The 17,923-nt window shown below is 34.4% G+C and overlaps 1 protein-coding gene and 2 long non-coding RNA genes across 3 annotated transcripts in view; 1 reads left to right on the forward strand and 2 right to left on the reverse strand.

The window, feature by feature from the left end:
• LOC148969471 (uncharacterized) overlaps positions 1–17,923 on the reverse strand; it is a 364,565-nt gene that overhangs the window by 254,163 nt on the left and 92,479 nt on the right. The gene's annotated exons all lie outside the window — the stretch shown is intronic.
• LOC120479101 (uncharacterized) lies at positions 94–17,610 on the forward strand. Its single transcript, XM_039671381.2, has 18 exons — positions 94–928; positions 1,042–1,114; positions 1,214–1,256; positions 1,338–1,416; positions 5,188–5,276; positions 5,633–5,779; positions 7,452–7,503; positions 7,757–7,857; positions 8,515–8,600; positions 9,093–9,174; positions 9,247–9,332; positions 11,815–11,902; positions 11,992–12,040; positions 12,134–12,221; positions 14,856–14,956; positions 15,038–15,122; positions 15,215–15,319; positions 17,068–17,610. The coding sequence occupies exons 1-18, from the start codon at positions 867–869 to the stop codon at positions 17,170–17,172; spliced, it is 1,521 nt and encodes a 506-aa protein (XP_039527315.2). The 5' UTR covers positions 94–866; the 3' UTR covers positions 17,173–17,610.
• On the reverse strand, positions 9,163–15,110 carry LOC120479104 (uncharacterized). Its single transcript, XR_016149519.1, has 3 exons — positions 15,029–15,110; positions 12,081–12,199; positions 9,163–9,589 (listed from the first exon to the last, which is right to left on the reverse strand). It is a non-coding gene; the product is annotated as an uncharacterized LOC120479104 (long non-coding RNA).

Here is a 17,923-nt window from a genome sequence, read left to right on the forward strand (position 1 = left end):
CCATCCATTCACCTAGCCACTATTTACATTTATTTTTATCTTTTTAAATATATGTCTTATATAAATATGTCAACATTTATTAAATTGTTTGGCCCTACTTATACACTTAGATTGTGCATAGTGAAATGTTTATTTATGTGCATTTTTAAATTTTAACTAACCTGAAATAGTACAATAATACATTAAATAAGAAAAGCAGGAAGCAAAATACAGAAAGCTAAGCTGAATATTGCATTTAAACACAATAATATTTAATATTATAAAATATAAAACTATAAAAAGATATTGGTAACACCTCCTTTTACAGTCCAGTTACCCATGTAAATACTATGTACTTATTTTAGTAACTACAATTACTGGGTAATAACTAGTACCCTGAACCTATACCCCTAAACCTACCCATATTAGCCAGTAATTTCAAGGTAAGTACACTGTAAGTACTGTAAAAGGAAGCATTACCAAAATACTATTTTATAAATGAAAATATTTGTAAAAGTTATTTTGTATTTATAATTTTTTTTAATTGATAACTGGAATACAAGCTATTTAAGTTAATATATGTGATATTAATACTTTCGACTGAAGCAATTCCGTCTTAAGGCTTAATCCTGTTCATGGTTTGCCTCAATTAAGTTAAATGGCTCCCTCGGGCATCTGCGGCACCAGATCAGTTATCATGACGAGGAGCTGGTAAAGTTTGTTTATTTGTGTCACTAAGCAACCGGTATCCTCCTCTTACCAGCTGCTAGAGAGAGTTTGCCTGTGTGTCAATGTTTCCCAATGGGACAGTAAAACATTTTGCACATGATACATTCCCTATTGGTTTTCACAATTAGGTGTCAGAAAATAACTTAACCAATGCTAAAATGGCTTTAGCAAGTGGACATTGGGTTGACAAAGAAATTGTAGGGGTCCCACCAAGCCCAAGGTAAGTAAGTTCTGCTTACATTATGTGTCTCTGTCATTTGTGATGCCTCTACACAGACTGAATGAAGATTGCTAAGTGTAAGACTCACACATACGCATTACACTTGTTTACAGATATGGCCATGCGATGACTGTCGCAGGAAATATTGCGTTCTTGTTTGGAGGAGCATCGAGCGCGATCACTGAGGTGTGTGAATCTAATAAACTGCTGAAAACTGCACTTATTTCAGTGTTCATTAAAAATTTGACCCGTTTGCAACAATAAGAACTGTTTTTCTGTCCTTAGGGTGATCCTCCGATATATCTTAATGACTTTTACATGATTACAGGTAGGCTACTTTTGGTCAAATATTTTGCATGAATGGTTTTGTTCATTTGTTTAATTCTTTTAACTTTCTCTCCTGTTTTAGTTTCATCTAATGGAGTAACATGGGAGCTGATGCCCCAGAAAGGTGACGTTCCCACAGTAAGAGAAGGACACACTCTATGGTAATGATATTACACTATAGGTTTTTTCATGTTTTTTGAAAGATGTCTCTTCTGCTCACCACGGCTGCATTCACTGGATCAAAAATACAGTAATATTGTGAAATATTATAACTAGAGATCTGACTTATCAAATTACTATCTGACTATACTATATTAAATGCATATATTGTAGTAACAAACTATGTTATAACCATTAATTGTTAAAAGTTTGTGATCTTGATTTAAACTCTCACACGATCTTATTTCTAATCTTGTGTCTAGTTCAATAACAGTGAACATTCAGATTTGAATGTCTTTTCAACTATACGGTGTCATTATTTCTGTGTTGCGATAATTCAAATGATCACAGAAGTACTTGGATAAAGGTTTATAATTCGGATATAAACACTGATGACTACAGAAGCGATCGTATTTTTACGATTTTGAACGTAACTTGGCGTTAGTAGGAGGAGACACATGACTGCTAAAAAACTGTGGTTGTGTTTGTAATCTTCCCCAACACCCTCATTCACCATTCCCTACATTACTTCACTAATATAGTTCACTTGAAGGAGTCAATGAAAACGAGTGAGTGAATTGAGACACTGAGTGACACTTGGTTATGTTTGACAGCAGATCTTTTAACACTCATTGATGGAGTGTAGCTTTGCATTTCTTAAACAACCATGTATGAAGCCACATCATGGCCATATTCCAGGATGACAATGAAGATTCACCAGGCTCAAACATGAAGCATGAAGAATCTCCTCTGAGTCCAGAGCTTAAACTCATTGAGAGTTTTTGGGATGTGCTGGAGGAGACTTTACAGAGTGCTGGACTCTTGCATTGTCAACACAAGATCTTGACCAAAAATATATTTCAATTTATTAGGGCTGTCAAACGATTAATCGCGATTAATCGCATCCAAAATAAAAGTTTGTGTTTACATAATATATGTGGGTGCACTGTGTATAATTATTTTGTATAAATAAATACACACGCTTGTATACTGTATATTTAAGAAATATTTTCATGTATATACTGTATATAGATTTATGTATAATTTATATTATATATAAATATTTTAGATATAAATAATATTTTTTTCTTAAATAAACATGCATGTGTGTGTATTTATATATATATATATATATACACACAAAATAATTATACACAGTGCACCCACATATATTATGTAAACACAAACTTTTATTTTGGAGGCGATTAATCGCGATTAACCATTTGACAGCCCTACAATTTATTAATGGATAGCCCCTTGAGATGCAACATCTCATTTTCAAGAGGGTCCAATAACATAAAACAACAAAAACACACACTCATTGAGCTACTAAGCAGCTCACACCATTACCATAAACCTAATACACATCATAGCTCTGACACCATTATACAATTGAAACCATAGTACAGGAAATTCAGTAAACAAAAAGGTAATACATAAGAAGGACCAAGGTTGAATCAACAGGAGATAAATCAATTAGACGATTCCACTAAACAAATGACAATTGCAAGCAATACTATTCAGTCCAAGATCAGTAGTACGCACATAGTGGTTAGATATTGGAATAGGGATACTCCACTTTTTTGGAAATAGGCTCATTTTACCACTCCCTCAGAGTTAAATAGTTTGGTTTTACTATTTTCGAATGTATTCAGCCATATATATATATATATATATATATATATATTTTGAAGAATATCAGTAACCAGACAGTTTCTGGTCTCATTGACTTCCATAGTATATTTCTTTCCTACTATGGAAGTCAATGGGACCAGAAACTGTCTGGTTACTGTCTGATATTCTTCTAAATATCATAAAATCGGCTGAATGGATTTGAAAACGGTAAAACTCAAACGTTTAACTCTGGGGGAGCGGTAAAATGAGCCTATTTCCAAAAAAAGAAGTGGAGTATCCCTTTAGATAAGATGGACCTCAAGAAAAGAGGAAGATTGTTCCAATCACTAGTAGCTTTATAGTGAAAAGATTTTTTTTTTTACCAGTGGCTGATTCCTGGTACTGTAAAGACAAGAGATTGCATATCTCGAAAAGGATACAAAGAACTACGTGGAACCAAGAGTTCTCTCAGATATGGAGGACATTCGTAATAGGCACATTTAAAAATATAAAGAAACCAATGAAAGTCTCTTCTTGATTTCAGCTGAAGCCAATTCAGTGATGCATACATTATTACACAATGGTGTGTTTTAAAAGGACAAATCTACAGAGTTAAAAACAACATTGAGTGGCTTAAGAGCAGCTTAGTGTTCATGTAAATAATATCATCAGGTCAGGTCAGGTCACATTTATTTATATAGCGCTTTTCACAATACAGATTGTATCAAAGCAGCTTCACAGTGATAACATGAAAGTAGTACAACACAGATCAATAATATTGCTAAACACTAAATAACCCCAACTGAGCAAGCTCAAAGCAAGGTGACAGTGGCAAGGAATCAAAACTCGATCAGATTGGATGGAGAAAAAACCTTGGGAGAACCCAGGCTCAGTCGGGGGCCAGTTCTCCTCTGGCTTACTTTCATATTGTTTATATATAAATATAAATATTGTTTATGTATAAAACGGCGCCATAACATATCGCAGGCGTTGAGTCGTCTCTTCACAGGCGTTGGGGCATCCGAAATCCCCGTGAGAGGCTGGATACAAAATTGGACCTGACGAACGCCATTTTTCTCGGGACAGGTGTCCCGAGATAACAGCAGAAAGGCAGATGGGAAATAATTAGCATAGCTGATGTTCATAATGATTTCCATTATACGGGAGTCGGTGTTAGAAAACCACTATCTCACAAACTCTCCGCAACCTGAACTCTCCGCAACCCAACCATACGCGCAGACCCGTTTGACTAAGGCTGTCGAGCCCCACTGTCACGGTATTGCGTTTCAGTGGCAAACGGTTCCGTATGGCATAACAGAGGAATAAAAGGTAAGCATTATGTGAATGCTTGACTAAAGAGAAGCGTCTTTAATCTAGTTTTAAACTGTGTCAACGAGTCAGAGGCTCGGACCGTATCGGGAAGGCTATTCCAGAGTTTTGGAGCTAAATGCGAGAACGCCCTCCCTCCTTTACTGGACTTCGATATCCTAGGAATGACCAGAAGCCTTGAATTTAGTGATCTTAAAGAATGCGATGGATTGTAGGAGGATAGAAGGTCCAGGAGCTAAACCATTTAGGGCTTTATAGGTCAGTAGTAGTATTTTGTAATTGATACGGAACTTAATAGGTAACCAGTGTAGAGATGATAAAATCGGTGTTATATGATCATATTTTCTTGACCTAGTAAGAACTCTAGCAGCTGCATTTTGTACTAACTGTAGCTTGTTTATTGAGGATGCAGGACAACCGGCTAATAAAGCATTACAGTAATCTAGTCTCGAGGTCATGAATGCGTGAACTAATTTTTCTGCATCAGAAATAGATAGCATGTTACGTAGCTTAGCAATGTTTCTAAGGTGGAAAAAGGCTGTTCTTGTAACATATGAAATATGATTTTCGAAAGACAATCATCAGAGTCAATAATGGGCAATATCAACTGGGAAATTAACCTTTTCCTAACTTCAAATGTAAAGCAATGAAATGGTTGTGAGGAGCATGAATATGATGATAGCATTGATGTAACTAACATCACAACATTTATTTCCATCAAGAGGTGCATATATATATATATATATATATATATATATATATACAGTATTTACACACTTAATTTTGATGATAAAAGTGACAATCAAAACATGCTTTCCATTTTCCCATAGTGTTGTGAAAGGAAAACTCTATTTGTTTGGAGGCTCCTCACATCCTGACGCTAAAGAGTGTCTCCCAGGCGTCTATTGCTTTGACATTGGTAAGACACTACACTGTAAAAAAATATTGTTGGTTTAACTTAAAAAAGTAAGTAACCTGGTTGCCTTAAAATTTTAAGTTGATTGAACTGGAAAAAGTGAGTTGATACAATGAAGGAGATTAATTTAATCAGAAACTCAACATAATAAGTTATCTCAACTAAATAAATTATTTAAGTTGATTTAACAAAAGAAAAAATGTTATGATAACAAATCTTGAAAATTTATTTTTTTCACAGTGTAGACCATTTATTGTGCATACTACTGTGAGTGTCAATGCACATGACTACTTTAGATAAAAATGAATAGCTTTTGTTGTTTAGTTAAGTTGAGTAAGGTTTTGTCTGGTCATTCTCAGTGACGTTGACGTGGGAGAAGCTGCTCACTGCCGGCGTGTCTCTGCGGACACTGAGACACAGCGCAGCAGCTCTGGGAGAGAATATCTATGTGTACGGAGGGATTTCGGGTGGAGTCCCGACCGGAGATCTCATGATGTTCAACACAGGTCAGTGAGGACTTCACCAATCCCTGTCCATCTCAGACACTGGACGGCATTATTAAAGTCTCTGTGGACCAGAAGTTGCAACCGAGTTTACTTTAGTGTTGTGAAATATTCCCAAGTGAAACAATATTGAGGGCTGGGTTTTATTTTAGCGCACCTCCTCTCCATCTCTCGCTCATTGCAGTCTGACAGTTGGAGGGAAGTGGTTAAGGATATCAAAACCAAAGGCGTCAAACTGACGAAGGAACGAAGATTACCACGACAAACTAACTTTTTTGTTGTATTAACTTGCAGAGATTAATCGTTCACCACAAGACTTGCAATGAGCGCTTGCAGAGTAAATAGGGCCAATTCTGATTTCATGACGACTTTAAACGTGTTCAGCAATGTAAAGTTGTCACGTTTTTTTGTGGGTTGAGATGAAAGACAACAGAAACAAATTATCTTTGTTAAATGTTAGAATTGTAAGACATTAAACGTGTTTTTAATATTCATATACACATTTTGATGACATATAGTGATACCTATTATGTCTCATGCAGCCGTTAAATGATATTAATTCTTCTGTTTATTATGAAAATGTTCACATGATGTCATGTTTTATAAGTACAAATATGCTTGATTGACTGATGTTTCGTAATATTGAAAATTACATTTTTAAATAATGAATTAAAATCACATCACACATTCTTATCATTTTAAATCATGGAGATTATTTCATATGGTTTTGTGGTTGGTTATGTTTATACAAGTGGTTAAAGGTTGGGAATCTCCAGCTATTATGAAATAACTGAGTTTGGTAACACTTTAGTTCAGGGTCCAGTTCTCACTATGAACTAGTTGGTTATTAGTATGCACATTACTAATATTAAAACACATAAAGCACATATTAATGCCCTAATCCACGCAATACCTAAACGTAACAACTACCATACTAACTATAAACATTAAAATAGGAGATTATTGAGGCAAAAGTCATAGTTATAGTCAGAGGTCATAGTCATAGTTAATAGCTTTTTAACTATAGTTAAAGGAGTAGTTCACTTTAAACAAAAACTCTTGCTGATAATTTACTCACCCCCATGTCATCCAAGATATCCATGTCTTTCTTTCTTCAGTCGAAAAGAAATTAAGGTTTTTGATGAAAACATTCCAGGGTTTTTCTCCATATAATGGACTTCAATGGGGTCCAAACGGTTCAAGGTCCAAAAGACAGTTTCAGTGCAGCTTCAAAGGGCTTTAAACGACACCAGACGATGAATAAGGGTCTTATCAAGAGAAAAACGATCGGTCATTTCAAAAATAAATAAACAAATAAAATAAATAATTTTTTTAGTTTTATAAGCACAAATGGTCGCCTTGCTCTGTTCTGTGATGCGCGTTCGTGACTCTCCTGTTCGAACTCGTTCATCAAAGTGAACAAATCTTTTTTTCGAGTCATTTGGTTCAAACTCCAAAAAAAATGTTTGTTTATTTTGACGAACGAGTTCGAACAGGAGAGTCACGAACGCGCATCACAGAACAGAGCCCTATTTACTCACTCTTATGTTGTTCCAAAACCCCAAAAGCATAATGAAAGTCAAGAAATATTTGAGAGAAACATTTTTTTTTTTTAATATTTGGATGAAGTGTCCTGTTAGTAACTAACTGTATGTTTATACTTTACTTCTTTTAGTGTCATTGAATTGGATGCCTATTAAAACTACAGGAACTCTACCTTCAGAAAGGTAAATAGTGATCTGACTGAATATGAGATTTAACTTTACAACTGTGAGCAAAAAAAAACATATAAAACAGTACATATATTGTAACTTTAGCTGACTGAATGATTGTTGAAAATGAAGCCGTAATCCTGGGCCATCTGTTTCAAACTACCGTTTTAACAGCTGAATTCATTTTGTGGTTTTCCTATTCCAGAGACTCAAGGCCAGCATCTGCTGTCTTTTCATCTGATCTTGTTCTTTCTCTTTTGTTCTGCAGATATAATCACTCACTTGCTGTGGTCGGAGAGCAGATCTTCTTGTTTGGTGGATGTTCAGAGGATGGGTCTCAACTCAAAGACATGTATGCATTGAATACAGGTACAGCGGATACATTTTAAATGATGATTCCCACCCTTTGCACAGTGCATTTCTGCGAGGTTTATCGTCTAAAAGTGCAGAACAATGCGAGATAAAAAAAGGTTTGTGCCAGCAGCTGTCATTCAGAGGAACAAAATGCACAGATGACACAGAAATGTTATTTATTTATTTTATTATTATATTTATTGTCTAAAGTATATGGTCTGTGTTTGTTTCAAAAATGTGAGGATAACTCTCTCTGACTCAAATCAAAAATCTACAATCAATCAATCAATCAATCAATCAATAAATAATTTTTTTATTTACATAGCGCTTTACAACAACCATGAGTTGATCAAAGCGCTGGACAGGTAAAAAAAAAGGATAAAATATATTTTTATTTTAATATTTAATAATATATATTATAATATTTTAATAATATATAATATTTAAAAAAAAAATAAAAAAAATAAAAATAAAAATAAATAAATAAAAATAAAAAAAGGAATAAAAATAAGAGATTTACAGGTACAAAAAATAATACAATTACAGGTACAAAAAAGTTTACAACCTTACAACAACAGGAATACTGGGGTATAGCTTTGCACCGAAAGATTGCAGTTGTAATTGAAGGACTAATTCGTCTGACTGTAATGAACTATGTCTTTTCCCCCATAGAGACTCTGGTGTGGGAACAGTGTCAGGTAAAAGGAGAGTCTCCTGTTGTTTGTGCCGGTCAAACCTTTACATCACATCATGACAAGGTACACTAGAGTACATGACTGGGTTTATACGCTACTGTTCAAAGGTTTGGTTTCAGTATGATTTTAAAAAAATAGAAAAAAAAATTTCTAAAGTGACTGCAAAGACTTTTTAAAAAAGAATTGTGGCACATTAGAATGATTTCTGAAGGATCATGTGACACTGAGGACTGGAGTAATGATGCTGAAAATCCAGCTTTGATCACAGGAATAAATTATATTTTTTAAATATATATCAATGGAAAATAGTTATTTTAAATTGTAATAATATTTCACAATTTTACAATTTTACTTTACCTTGGTGAGCAAAAGAGACTTCTTTTTTAAAAACATCTTACACCCCCAATCTTTTGAAATGAAAAAACTCAGAAATGCAGGACGAAAAGTCTTTAAAGATTTCGGACAAAACTAAAGTATGAGCAAAAGTAAAAATGGTGTTTGAACTTTTTTTATGTCCCACTTTTCATATAATACACTATTATTATTTTGATTCAGGATATTTACTTATTTGGGGGAACAATCACTAATCCAGACGGAGCGGTATCATCCAGCAATGAAATTCACAAATTAAGCATCGGTAAGATGAGAAGCCAAACTGAGAAACTCAGTGAATGAACAGACACTAACACTCTTCCTGTTTCACCACCAGCAAAGATGAAGTGGAAGGTCCCGCTGTATGTGGGCATCCCTCCCGCCAGACGTCATGGACACGCGGCTTTCATCGTCCACAGTCATGTATGTGAGTCTGTTTTACATACACTGCCATTCAAAAGCCTGGGAACACTCGACTCACTCTGTTTCTCAGGATCACAGAAACAATTAATCTGAAGTCTTCTGCTTAACTGATTTCCATTTCTTTTTTTTTTCTTTTTTTAATGAATGAGTTGAAGGAAAAGCTGCATGAAATGCTTAATGCATATCGTTCCTTCTTCAAAAAGCATCTCATGATGCACCTCATGAAGTTGCTTGATGAATGTCCAGAATAAGCAGAGCTGGAATGTAGACAGTAAAAGTTACAAAATGTAAAAAGTAGTCAGAATGAAGGATGAATAGATGTGTCCAAATGTTTGATATGACATGTCAGTGTTACTTTCATATGTTTATTACCATTATAGTATTTATTGATATTTTGAAATATCTTTTATGTTTAATTTTTCAGTTTAAGTTTAGTTGGTTTTAGTAATTTACACTTTACCACTGTAAAAAAAATCTTTTCATGATTAGTAATCACATTCAACATTTTTTCTTTTGTCAAATCAACTTGAACAATTTATTTAGTTCAGATAACATATAATTTTGAGTTTCTGATGATTAATTCATTCTCCTTCATTGTATTAACTCACTTTTTCCATTTCAATGAACTTAAAATTTTAAGGCAACCAGGTTACTCCCTTTTTTAAGTTAAACCAACAATATTTTTTTACAGTGCAAGCATTTGTTAACATTAGTTAAACTAACAATGATAATAACTCAAATGAATAAATGCTTCTGAAGTACAGTATTTTTTTTATTCCTAACTAATGTTAATAAATGAAACGTTATTGTAAAGTGTTAATTTTCTTACAGTATGTGCTTTTTACTGTAAATAATAAGATTTGTTGTTTTTACTAAATATTGTTCAATTTAACAGTTTTTTACTGTATAATTACACAGGATGTTATGTTATTTTTTTGTTTTTTTTTACTTGCTAACCAATTAAAGTCCCCGTGAAATCAAAATTGTACCTATTTACTTTGTTAGCGCACAATACTAGTCTTGTGGTGAACAATTAATCCATGCAAGTAAAAATATATTAAAAACATGATTTACCTTGGTAATCTTTAATCAAAATCTGAAAAGTTACTTCCGGTCTGGAACGGTTTCTTTTTCTGATGACGTAGGTTTCACAGTTTGGGTGGGGAAACGCTTAAAGGGTTAGTTCACCCAAAAATGAAAATAAAGTCATTAATTACTCACCCCCATGCTTTACCAACCCCGTAAGACCTTCGTTCATCTTCGGAACACAAATGAAGATATTTTTGATTGAATCTGAGAGCTGGATCAGTCCTACATAGACTGCATAAGGGACTGGCTCTTGACGGCCCATAAAGTCATTAAAGAAAAGGTTTAAATATTCCATGTGCCTACAGCGGCTCAGTTATAAGTTTATCAAGCGACGAGACTACTTTTTGTGCGAAAAAAACATAAATAACGACTTTATTCCACTATTCCATTACTTCCTTATGGGCGCATGCGCGAGAACTGAGACGAGGACGTTCTCATTCGTCTACTTCTTGTTACCGGCTGCTCACCGCTTAGGAGTTTTACCGCCCCCTACCGTATAAAATGATGATCCATATATAAGGCGCTCCGGATTATAAGGAACACTGTCGTTTTTTGAGAAGATTAAAGGCTTTTAAGTGCACCTTATAGTGCGGAAAATACGCAAATTGAAAAGCGTATGTACAGCGCGCATCTTCCTCTGCTTGTAAACAGAAAGTTTTGCGCTTCCAGCTATATCAGCACATCATTTTATACGGTAGGGGGCGGTAAAACTCCTAAGCGGTGAGCAGCCTGTAACAAGAAGTAGACGAATGAGAACGTCCTCGTCTCAGTTCTCGCGCATGCGTCCATAAGGAAGTAATGGAATAGTGGAATAAAGTCGTTATTTATGTTTTTTTCGCACAAAAAGTAGTCTCGTCGCTTGATAAACTTATAATTGAGCCGCTGTAGGCACATGGAATATTTAAACCTTTTATTTAATGACTTTATGGGCCGTCAAGAGCCAGTCCCTTAGGCATCCTATAGGACTGATCCAGCTCACAGATTCAATCAAAAATATCTTTATTTGTGTTCCGAAGATGAACGAAGGTCTTACGGGGTTGGTACAGCATGGGGGTGAGTAATTAATGACTTAATTTTCATTTTTGGGTGAACTAACCCTTTAACCACTCCCCTCAAACCGTTAGTTTGCTATGAGCGAGAGATGGAGAGGAGGAGCGCTAGAGTAAAACCCTGCCCTCTGTTCAGTATTCCGTTTCACTTGGAAATACGTCACAGCACTGGAGAAAAATCGTTTGCAACTTCCGGTTCACGGGGACTTTAACAGGTTTTACAGTTAAAATTACAACAACAAACAAACAGCACTGGTACATGTTTAACAGATGCGAAATGTGTTTTAGTATTTTAGATGTAACTTAGTTGATTTTAAAGTGAGTTTCTTTCTTCTTGGTTGCAGCTTTATGTTTTTGGGGGCAAAAATGAAGAGCAAGAATTGAATGACTTGAAAATAATGAAATTGATAAACCCCTCGGAGAGACAGCCAGGTACTTAATGTTACCGACTCCTAAACACCAATCACCTGTTTTACTTTTATTTAAGCTTGATCTATTACTTCCTGCACACTGTTATATAGTGATGAAGGAGATTTTATCTGAGTTTGGACTGCAGGGTGTCAGTAATAGGTGGGTGCGTTTCTGTGACTAAAACACCCAGTTTCATTACCAGTTTCATATGAAAGTAACATCCTGTTACTCAAATCATTTCCTCTTGATCAGCTTCGCACCGACAAAAATTCCCAACGTGAAGTACGAGCTGAGTCCGTCTCCAGTGACCGTGAAGAGCTACAGGAGTGAAAATATTCAGGTGATTTATGCATTACAAACATCCCAGGCATTTCAATTATAACATTTATATGTTTAAGGCTTTGCATTTGGGGTCGTTGACAGTTTACACTACCGTTTAAAATTTCGGGGTTGGTTAGAGATTTTTATTATTATTAATTTTTTTTTTCCAAAATGAAGCTTTAAATTGGTCAAAAGTGACCAATTAATGTCATTTATAATGTTACAAAACTTTCTATTCATCAAAGAATCATGAAAGAAATGTATCACAGTCTCCGCAAAAATATTCAGTAGCAAAAACAACAGTAATGATAATAATAAATATTTCTTGAGCAGCAAATCATCATATTGGAATGATTTCTGAAGGATCATGTGACACGGAAGACTGCAGTAATGAGGCTCACATGAATGAATCACAACATTCAAATAGAAAACAGTTTGGGTTTTTTTCCCCAATTGTAATATTTCACTATTTTACTGTATCATAAATGATGCCTTGGTGAGCATAACATACTTCTTTAAAAAACATAACAACATTTTAAGGGATCATGACATTTGATCTTTTGACATAAGAGGTCTCTATACTCTTTTCGCTCTATCCACAAGTTTCCTACGCTCCATGAGGCCTTGCGTCAAAAGTGGGCGCGACTTCCGGTTGGAAGTAAACAAAGCGCGATTTGACATGCTTGACACTCGTTCATTCAACAGTTGACAGTCATTCAAGTTATAGCGATCCAAACTAGCTAACGATGTGGGAACACAACCTCAACGAAATTCAAAAAGGGTGAAATAACAGTACCTTTACCCTCCGCAGTAGTTGATTGGGAGTATTATAACAACATTATTAATAATCAATACTCATCAAGGCATGGTGACAGACAGTTGTGTGAGCTGACAAACAATTAAAATAAAAAATACACACTTAGTCATTGTGCTTTGGAGTTTATTCAAAATTATAAATGAATGTGCTACTTGAATACATTAACTGGCACATTTGGTATTCTGTCAACACAGGCTTTGATCCTGAGTTTAGGTGTAACATCAGTAGAAAACAGCCAATCACATGCTGAGAGAGTTTATAGAACATTAAGAATTTAAACAAATGTACACAGGAAGATTCGTCGTCTTTTGGGAGGTGATGGAAACTACAGTCGTTAGCAGGATCAGAGACGGGCTCTGGCAGGATCACTCTGATTTAATTTTCAGCTTATGTTCAAAACAATCCCGTTTAAGCCACTGAATTAGTTTAGTCCGGTTATACATACAAACGCGAGCAGCACATGTTGCCCCTGAGCTCCGTAACGACATCTCTCATAAAGATTTGCGTCTTTAAATAGTAAAATAATTCTCCGAAAAACAGCTAGCCTCTTCGCTAACTAACACACAAAATACCATTGGAATGCTACTTCCGCCGCCTCACCGGAAGTTTCACCCACTTTATTTTTTACAGGAGCGCCCCTCGGAAACTTGTGGATAGAAACGACGCGGTCGCAACTTGGATGCGGTGCGGCACAATCGTTTTGCCAGACGATTGTTTTAAAATCGTTTTTGTTTTGTTTAAAATGGAGATCATGATTACATACATCAGATAACTACAAAGAATAACATGATTTAGTCTATTTAAAAAAATATATATTTATTTGAAAACGTATTAATTCATTGTGTCATTCATAAATACCTGTTTCATTAATGAATGATTCACCATATTTTAATGAATCTCTTGAGTCTTGAATAAATGATTCAATAAAAAAAATACAGGAGTACTAATGTAATCAACACAATCTTTATTTGAAGAGACTCCTTGCACTTTAGCCAGTTTAATGGTTATGGCTTAAAATTGGCAAGAATAAAAGGTAGAAATATTCATTCTTCAAGTATTTATTCTCCAAAAAATACTAGAATCGGAAAAAAGAATCATATTCGATAAACAGAATCGGAATCGCTTAAATTGAAACGATACCTAACCCTGACTGGATGTGAGCGTCGCGTCAAATGCAAATACAAACCATTATAATGACTGATGCTGTCTACACTGATACACTATACAGATGTAATTTCTGATGAACTCCACACACTTGAGTCTGTCGACAACAGGACAAATGAAAGAGGGAAAGAAGGTTCGTCCAGTTTAAACGGCTCATTTGTGTCTCTGTGAAGACTTCAGAAGGATCCCAGCATCTGAAACAAGTGGATGGTTTATTTTAATGGCGTCGCAGGGTTATATGTTAGTTCGGAGCATTTGACTGAAGATTGTTTTGTCAGCGAGGCACAATTAATGGAGAGCTCACAAAGAAACTTTAGTTGAAAGATGAACCAGCAAATGTATTGAATCTGACAAACACCAACATAAGTAAATGATTTCATAATGCTTTGTCTGTAAATTATGGTTTTATGTGGATGGAAGAGGGTCAGAATAAAGGTTAAACGGTTCTTTAACATTATAATACCACAAGGGACATATTAAAAAAAAAAAAATCTAAATCCATGTCATGATGACCCCTTTAAATGTTAGTTTACATGTAGATTTTAGCTTTATACTGCAAATAAATATATAAGGGAAAGTGTATGCTTTAGTTCAGATGCCGTGGTTCACGTCATTTCTTTATATATAAGGAAATATATGATATTGTAACCAACCCATGTTACTTTCCTCCAGGTGAGCGGTCATAGAGATTTCAGTACAGTTCGTGATGAAGCCATGAACATGATCCACAAAGCTTTTGCAATGTTAGATGAGGAATTCCAGAAACTAGACAGGTAGAGATTATGCCGTATTTGGTTATTTCAAATGAATTGTCTAAATCACTAATAACGTGAATCTGTTCTCACCTGAAACAGAGAAAAGGAAGCACTTGCACGGGAAACAGAGGCTCTACAAAATGAGAGAGACGCTCAAAGTGAGCACCTCCTGAGACAGACACAGGTACTCCTGATGATGACGTCATTAGATTCATTTTCTTGTCCGTTCCTGTTCTTCACAATTGCTAAAGGAAGTTTGCGGTTGTGATTGGACAGGAATTGCAGGATATGCTGGAAAGACACAAAGCTCAGAACGAGGCTTGGCTGCGTGCGCGGGCAGACGAGAACGACAAGGAGAGGAAGGAGCTGTGTAAACTGAGGGTGTGTTGCTTTAAAATAACCACACACATTTACTTCATACAAACCGCTACCAGGCAGAGACCAAAACAGCTTGTTTTAACTGAGTTAGTACTATAGTGTTATACACACTATTACTGTGTTTCACACACTCTGTCTGTGTGCTGTTAAATCGATTAATAGCATGTAACATAAAAGTTTGTTTATATATTATATGTGTGTGTGTAAATATTATTATATTTATAGTAGGGCTGTCAAACTATTAATCGTGATTAATCACATCCAAAATAAAAGTTTGTGTTTACATAATGTGCACTGTGTATAATTATTTTATATATATAAATACACACACATGCTTGTATATATTTAAGAATATTTTTTTTAATATTTTCATGTATATACTGTACATAGATTTATATATAATTGATATTATATATAAATATAAATATTTTATATATAATTCATATTTTTTTCTTAAATATACATGCATGTTTGTGTGTGTTTATATATATATATATATATATATATATATATATATGAAGAGTTCAGATGCAAAAGCCTCTAAATGCCATTTGAAATTTTCTTCTTCAATGATGATTTTTATCAAACTTGTATATTTAAGTTCAGTAATTTCACTTAAATAACAATTAATATGTAATTATCATTGCCATTTAAGTGAATTCACTGAATTTAAATATACAAGCTTGATAAAAATGATCATTCTAGAAGAAAATTTCAAATGGCACTTAGAGGCTTTTGCATCTGAACTCTTCATATATATACATATATACAAATAATTACACACAGTACGCCCACATATATTATGTAAACAAACTTTATTTTGTATGCGATTAATCGTTTGACAGCCCTAATTTATACAGTGTGTATATATATATATTAGGGCTGTGCAAAAATTAATTGCGATTAATCGCATCCAAAATAAAAGTCTGTGTTTACATAATATATTTGTGTGTGCTGTATATAATTATTTTGTATATATAAATACACACACATGCGTGTATAAATTTAAGACAATGTGTTATTCATATATAAAATATTTATATAATATAGATTATACATTTATATATATATACAGAATTTAAGCGCAAATAATTCTTAAATATATACATGCATGCATAGGTATTTATATATACAAAATAATTATATACAGCACACACAAATATATTATGTAAACACAGACTTTTATTTTGGATGCGATTAATCGCAATTAATTTTTGCACAGCCCTAATATATATATATATATATATATATATATATATATATTATGTATATGTGTGTGTCAGGGTGTGTACATATATACATATATACATATATAAACATTGAGTATATACATTTACACACACATACTATCTGAACAAATTTGATGTGATTAATTGTGATTAATCGATTTGACAGCACTAATTCATATATATATATATATATATATATATTATGTGTGTGTAATGTGTATATATATAATTTATTGATCCCCCCCCCCCCCACCATAAAATACACAGGAGTAAAAATGTAGTGCATCCTTTTAACTCACTTCAAACTTTAATAAACATTGATACATAATATGTCCGAATTGCACACTGTCCATCACATTTTAGCTTTTTACTTTTTTGCATGAACTATTCCTTTAAAAATCCACTTCAAGTCAGTCTCGCAAATATCCCATTCTATGCATGGAGTGACGTAGGTCTAACATTTCATCGTGCCACGTCACCTGACGTTTCTTCTTGTTTATCGATTCGGTCTGAATATTCCAGGAGGAGGTGCTCCAGGAGCAGGAGAGACTCAAAGAGGAGCAGTGCAATATCCAAAAACGCAGTGAGCAGCTCCTGTCCATTATGCAGCAGTTCAAAGGCATGTGAAGACACTGTCTCCATGGCAACCGCTGAGGGAGACGGCCGAGTTTTGTTTGGGAAACAGCGAGATTATTAATGCCACTCCCTTTCTGTGATATTTGGGTTTGTTTGTCTGCCTGATGATTTGGTTCTTCCGCTCTGTGTGTGTGTGTGTGTTAATGGATGTCGCAATGCATTTGACAACCTCATTACCAAGCATACCTGTAGAACACCGAATGATTTATGATGCGTTTGAAAAGATTTTTCTGAAGCGTGATGATGTAAACTGAGGTTTCAAGGCCCATGTCATTTATTTCATGTTTCTTCACAAGCATGTGTTGATAGAAACTGAGGCCCTCGGGTCACTAAATTGAACTCTATGGATCTGATATCAGTTATTAAAAATTCTAAGTCTGGGATTTATTACATAATATCAATAAAAAAAAGTTTTCTTTTTTACAGTTACATTTAATCATTTATTTTAGAAGATGCTTTTTCCAAAAGCATAAAAAACAGGAAAAGTACAAGCTTTTAATTAACCTTACAGACTGTATACTATTAGCTATTTGATACATATATATTTTGTTTTTATTCTAAAAATACACTTTTTATTTGATGTGCTCATTTGTGCTTTTTAGGGTCCCATATAAAAGTGAAAGTCATTCAATTTCCCACTGTTAGCTTATAATTTACAATATCCGATACATTTATATAAAATCCACGTAAGCAAAGAGGAAGTGCATCTTGTTAACTCACTTCAAATCTTAATAAACAACAT

Source organism: Pimephales promelas, chromosome 23, assembly GCF_988280905.1.
Source record: "Pimephales promelas chromosome 23, fPimPro1.hap1.1, whole genome shotgun sequence".
NCBI lineage: Eukaryota > Metazoa > Chordata > Actinopteri > Cypriniformes > Leuciscidae > Pimephales > Pimephales promelas.

Bases quoted from the DNA above. Each gene is read 5' to 3' on its own strand.
- LOC120479101 (XM_039671381.2), top strand. From the start codon at position 867: ATGGCTTTAGCAAGTGGACATTGGGTTGACAAAGAAATTGTAGGGGTC. The intron at 5,277-5,632 runs GTAAGACACTAC...GGTCATTCTCAG, and splicing joins CGTCTATTGCTTTGACATTG to TGACGTTGACGTGGGAGAAG. The intron at 7,504-7,756 runs GTAAATAGTGAT...TTTGTTCTGCAG, and splicing joins GGAACTCTACCTTCAGAAAG to ATATAATCACTCACTTGCTG.